Here is a 6,000-nt window from a genome sequence, read left to right as displayed (position 1 = left end):
CTAAGCACCATATACTAGGGACTTAGAAGGGGGCACCAGTATGCCAATTGTGGGGTATGCAAAGCTCTACGCAACCAAATTTAAAGAGAGAAAGCACAATCACTGGGGTCTTGGTTAGCTGGATCCCAGTGAAAACAGTCTAAGCATACAGCAGGCAAAATAGGTACTTTCCTACACTCTATGTTTAGGAGAGAGAACATAAGTTTCTTTATTGAACACTTATTACCTATTCTCAGTTTCTGTATTGCTGTGGCTGTTACTATTTTGTATTTTATTCTGTTATAGCTGAATCTAATGCGATATTACGAATTGCCAGCTGTATTGTTATATCTTTGCATTTATTACTGGCATGTCTATATACTGGACTGGTTACTAATCTGAAATAAATCCCGTTTAACCAAAACCATTGATTTCTGGTCCTTATTGTGGAGTCACATTTGGCTTCACAAGTCTGAAATGTATTTTTGAAGTTTGCTCCCTTTCAATACTTCATGCCAACCAATAAAGATCCATATGACCAAGGGGGAAAATCTCTGACGACATTACTAAGAGATTGTGATACACTTCCCGCTTTCAGGGAAACTTGAAGAGCATATTGCAGCTTTAAAAAGAGAAACTATTGTGCTTGTTCCTTTTTTGAGCAGCACAGACACTGGCAGAACCTTGACTTCCTTAATGCTAACAAACAGTATTATTGCTGCTCTGCAAAGGCGAAACGCAGTTTTCACATTTCCCCTGCAGGAAGTGAGTTGCTGAGTTGTCACTCACCAATCAGGTGGGGGCGTGCTGCTTTGCTTGCAGTGTCCTACAGTTGAACCCGGTGACTGCCCCGCACACTTAGCCCTGGCACTGCACAGCATGGCAGCCAGGCAGCCCCTTCCACATGGACTCCTTTTGCTCACTGTGGCTGCGAATGTAGCCCTGGTTCCAGGTAAGTGCTCAGACTAAGAGGCAGAATGAATATATTCTTAAAGGAGGTTAGTGACTTGTTTGAAATTATTACGTTTTAAGTATTTTTGTGATTTTTTTAGTTGGAAAGTTAATAGTTGGGACAATTAAATTTAAATTGTATTTTCGTGTTTCCTCTCTATTGTTCACAGCTTTATTAGTGCGATTTTTAACCTTCTTTACCCCCAACTAGCGCCACATGCAACTAGACTACAGTTTTTCCAAGAATGGGATCATCATAATTATGTGTTACATATGACGTTTATGTCTCTCTATGACCGTCATTTTGGGTCTGCCTTAGCCTCTCCTTGCTGATCCATCCAGTTGGTGCTGGGTTGACTTGACAACCACATTTATACAATGGAAACTTTGAAAGAAGAATGGATCTAGCGTGTTCTCTTGGGATTCTGGGTTACCTCCATCACTGGTCACAGTAGTCCTGGCTCCAACCAGCAGATGAGTGACCCACTTTTGGGGCCGTGCTGCGCACTGAGTAGTACAACCATCTCTTTTACAGCCAATTCCTGTTATAGCTCTTAAAACACAATAATGATTGTTTCTTGCATGTTTTTTTTTTTTACTTATAGTTTTTGAGAAGGCCTGCATACCACTGGGAGTGCACAGGAAGGGAATACAGGGAAGTAGGAAAGAACAGTAATGCAGGTGATCCAGCTGGACCATCTTCAATGGTCCGGCTGGGATTGCTGGAAGGAGTTCACATCCTCGGATGTGCATTGCTGATGTTAGAGCCTTGGGTGCACGAGCCACAAAATCATGCAATTATTCTTAGATGATAAGGTGATAGCCTCCTGTAGACATCTGACAGGAGGCGAGTATAAAGACTGTATCGAAGATGGTCCATAAGTATCACTTTACATTCTCGCAGGTGGTATATGATTTTGTAGCATTCTTTAACATACCTCCAGCACAAGTTCAAGGTACCATAAAGTACCTATTAAATGTACTGCGGTTGTGTAGCAGTGATAACACATTGTATATGTTGACTCTTTCATTCGCGTGTACTAGAATGACGCGGCAGCTCTTGCCCATATTGAAGTACAATCATATATCTCTCTTTGTTTCGGCAGAACCCCATTTCTAGGGGCCACGTAGTTAGGGCCTCATTTACTAAGTCTTGGCGCAGGACAGCAAGTGTGTTTGTTGTGCTGCCCTGCGTCAAAATAAAAGGGCAGGAATGCGCTGTATCTATAAGATACGGCACATTCCTGTCCTTGTTCCCTGCATTGCAGTACAAATTGCTTCCTAGCGCCAATGCAGGCACATTTGCACCCTGGTGCAAGAGTGCCTGTGTTGCAGCGATGATTGTTTATGTGCAGGAAGAGATTCCCATCTGCACCTAAAAAGCATTAATGGTGTTTCCTCTTTCTATGAGTGCTGTAGAAAACAGCACACAAAGGAAGAGCAATAAATGCCACTTTAACACCACCTGATGTGGCGTAGTCATCTGATGCATTTACAGACTTGTAAATCTGGGAATGTGTCAGATTCCATCAGATTCCACGGGTGTTGCATGGGAACACCCACAGCAACACCCATGGAAAGCCCCTTTCACACAGTGTTTTGCGTAAAAGGGGTCCATATGAATAAGGCCATGAAAAGCCATGCAAGGTGGCTTTGCTTGGCATTGTAAATATGGGCTGGCACACTGCGCCACCAAAGCATCAACAAAAATTGCACTCTAGTGGTGCAGCGTGCCGCTAGGGCCTTGTAAAAGAGGCCCTTTAAGCCTCATTTACAAGAATCTGACATATCGGCTCCAATGAATCAGATTTCTTGCGCTGACCTATGACCCCCTAAAGATGCCATGGATGCGCTGTAGTTACAATACAAAGCTCCATGGTGCATGTTTTGACTGATGCGTCAGAAATTCAGAGGTATCTGTGGCGCTAAACTCACACATTGCTGGACTAGCATGAAAAAAATGATACTACTCCAGCAATGCCAGAGGGCCTCCATTGAGAAAAGCGATGCGTCAGTTTCAAGCCTGCTCTTAGCAGGCGGTAAAATTCTGACGCAGTGAAGTCACGGAATGACGCAGTGAAATGTTGCAAATTACACTGTGTCAGTTCTGTGTGGCTTTTCCAGTGAGTATGCCCACCTTGCATACATTATACCTGGCACAGGCATAGTGTGATGCAAGTCTTTACAAACTGATGCATTGGGCTCAATGCATCAGTTTGTAAATGTGGAGCAGTGTACAGAGCTTGCTGCACCGTTGTGCAAAGGTCCTGTAAATGAGGCTCTTAGGGCCTCATTATGAGTTTGTCGGTCTTAAGACCATGGAACTTGCAGTGGCAGTCGGACCTCCGCACTCCTGGTGGTCCGACTGCCATATTACAACCCTGGCAGTCGGACTGCCAGGGGACGGCAGTCACCACCAAGATCACGGATCCCGACGGGTTGCGGTGGTCGGAGTCATGCTCAGCCATGGCAGTGCCCACGGCAGCACTGCTGTACTGATCACGAGTCCACTTTCCAAAGCCAGTGCAGAGGCCCCCCCTGCCAGCACCCTCGGAATGTACACTGTCTGCTTTGCAGACAGTGTGCATTCTCAAGGTGCTGTTGTGAGACGTCATTGGCCTCGGATCCCTTAAGGGAGCCGAGGCCAATGACGTGGCACTGTTTCCACTGGGCTGACCAGCAGAAATGTGGTAATACTATGCTTCCATTGATCAGCCTGGAGGAAACATTGTAACATGATGGGAGTGTGGCTGCCGGTATGACGACAGCCTCACCCCTCCGCGTTTGGCAGTCCGACGGTCGGACCAGAAAAACCGTAATGAGCCCTAAAGTCTTTTACAGTTACACATTCCATGTTCAACAGCGCTCATAAGTGAGACGCAGGTTTTTTAGACTGCCCCCTCGTGTGAAGAATTGCAGGTCTCTGAGTGCCAATTACTTATTTCCTGTTAGAGATAACGAGGCAGTGTTTTTGTTTCCTATGTCTTAAGGGAGCTAAGGCCAATGCCGTGGCACTGTTTCCACTGGGCTGACCAGTGGAAACGTTGTAATACGATGTATCCACCGGTCAGCCTGGTTGAAAAATTGTAACACGACGGGGGTGAGGCCGCCGGTATGATGGTAGCCTCACCCCTGCAGGTTTGGCTGTCCTATTGTCAGACCGCCAAAATCATAATGAACCCTTAAGTCTTTTACAGTTACACACTCCATGTTCAACAGCATTCATAGGTGAGACGACGTTTTTTTAGACTACTCCCTAGTGTGAGTAATTGCAGGTTTCTGAGTGCCAATTACTTATTTCCTTTTAAAGGTAACAAGGCAGTCTTTTTGTTTCCTGTGTCTAGAGCTCTCTGGTTCTTTGATCCCAAATATGGCCTTACAGTTCTCAAAGGAATCCATCTTCTGCGAATTATACCCATGCCGTATGTCTAAGCTTCCAGCTGACAGCTAAGTTTGAAATATACAATTCTGGCCTGTTTATGAGGGATAAGACTCAATGAGAACGAGGTAACCTAGCGTGGTCTTCATGCTCTGTTCTATATGTTGAACACTAATTTTGAATTAGAACACAGTCAGGATATTAACTATTTTCTCTGATTATTGCTTACAATTGTTGAAGTCTACCTGATAATAGGTAGCTGGTTACATTAATATTTCTGTTGAGTACGGTGTGAATGATGGTTTGGAGCTGAGAGAAAAAAACCTTATCAAACCTACTTACTATTAAGAGATATTGGCTACAGCTAGTGGAGGAATTAACAAAATGAGGTGATAATATTCTGTCTCAAAAACACAATTTTCTATTTGCACTGTTTTCCAAAGCATGCTATGCTATTCAGAGGTGTATGACACACACAGAAATCTGATTTTAAGTGAGGTGTTTCCTAACCTAAATTGCAGAAGGGTTGTCACGCACATAAACCTGCCATCTGTTTTAATCCTGCCACTACTCTATCGCACCCCACTGATGATGATTGGTTTCCAATCAGGAGGTGGCCTTAGTATATCGGATAATATCAGTGGCCTGCCAGCATGTAGATGAGTAAATCATTAGGAATAACTGGATTGAAGTTTCACAGGAGACCCTTAAGACGTTGGTAGGTCTTGCTGTATCATGGTGGACACGTTGGGTGAACTTAAGTGCATTCTAATGGAGGATGTTTAGTAAGGCCATCTTGGCAATTACAGAAGATAGCGGGTGAGGGCATGTAGCTTCAGTCTCTGAGATGGGCAGTGGAGAGAGCACCTATCTACTTGCATGGCGGGAGCACCGTTGGTGCTGGTTTAGGCCATCATCAAAAGAAAGCAGAAGCCTGAGTCTTTCAATACATGTGCACCTTCGACAGCACCCACAGACGATCATCCCATCAAACCTGATCAGTAAGTTAAGAGTAAAAGTTCAAACTTCTTTCTGAATTAATCCTTTACCTCTCTGAAGACAGTCTCAAATGGGTTGGTACTGTCTTCTGTTGATTTGACAGAACAGAGTTATTATTTTGGCATTCTTGATAAAATAAGATTAATTCACATAATTTACCCCAATGTTTCTAGATCTTACACCATTACTTGATCGTGTCTATTGCGGTTAAGGATACCGAACCACTGTTTGTTTGGTAGTAAAAAAACACCACAAATTGGGGTGAAATGGGCCCCTTATAGCCATTGGCCCTGATGCCCCACAGCTCTTGTACCATTGACAGCACTGCTCATGTTGACACTGTGAAATCTGTGTAAAGCCTGCTCACAAATCAGAATTCTTATACAAATAAAATTAGTTTCGATTTTCTCAACAACGCCTAATATATAAATATACATAGTAAAATCACGTCACAAACTGGATCATTCAAACAACACCCATTTATGAAATAGCATAGCTTTCATAAAATTTGCAATGATGTTTTTTTATAATTCTAATTCCCACTACATTCACCAACTGCCTTTTTTCTTTGCTTCACTCTAACACAAAATGTGAAAAAGCTGCAGCCTCTAAGCGCAATAATATAGTTAACATTTTCTATCTAAGATTCAGATGTTAGGCGTGAATGATTCAAAACACTCTTTTTGGAGTAC

General features: G+C 43.4%; 1 protein-coding gene across 2 annotated transcripts in view; it reads left to right on the top strand.

The window, feature by feature from the left end:
• The first annotated feature begins 839 nt into the window (after positions 1 to 839).
• The window catches only part of LOC138285848 (uncharacterized), a 322,964-nt gene continuing 317,803 nt past the window's right edge, over positions 840 to 6,000 (top strand). Inside the window, exon 1 of one of the 2 annotated variants that reach the window (XM_069226294.1) lies at positions 840 to 931. In XM_069226294.1, the coding sequence (XP_069082395.1) occupies positions 859 to 931 (73 nt within the window). In that variant the 5' untranslated portion in view covers positions 840 to 858. The remainder of the gene's footprint in view (positions 932 to 6,000) is intronic. The other variant, XM_069226299.1, reaches the window with a different exon arrangement.

This window comes from Pleurodeles waltl, chromosome 3_1 (assembly GCF_031143425.1).
Source record: "Pleurodeles waltl isolate 20211129_DDA chromosome 3_1, aPleWal1.hap1.20221129, whole genome shotgun sequence".
NCBI classification, from domain to species: Eukaryota; Metazoa; Chordata; class Amphibia; order Caudata; family Salamandridae; genus Pleurodeles; species Pleurodeles waltl.
The sequence above is the reverse complement of the archived record's forward strand: the minus strand, read 5'-3'. Positions and strand labels throughout refer to the sequence as shown.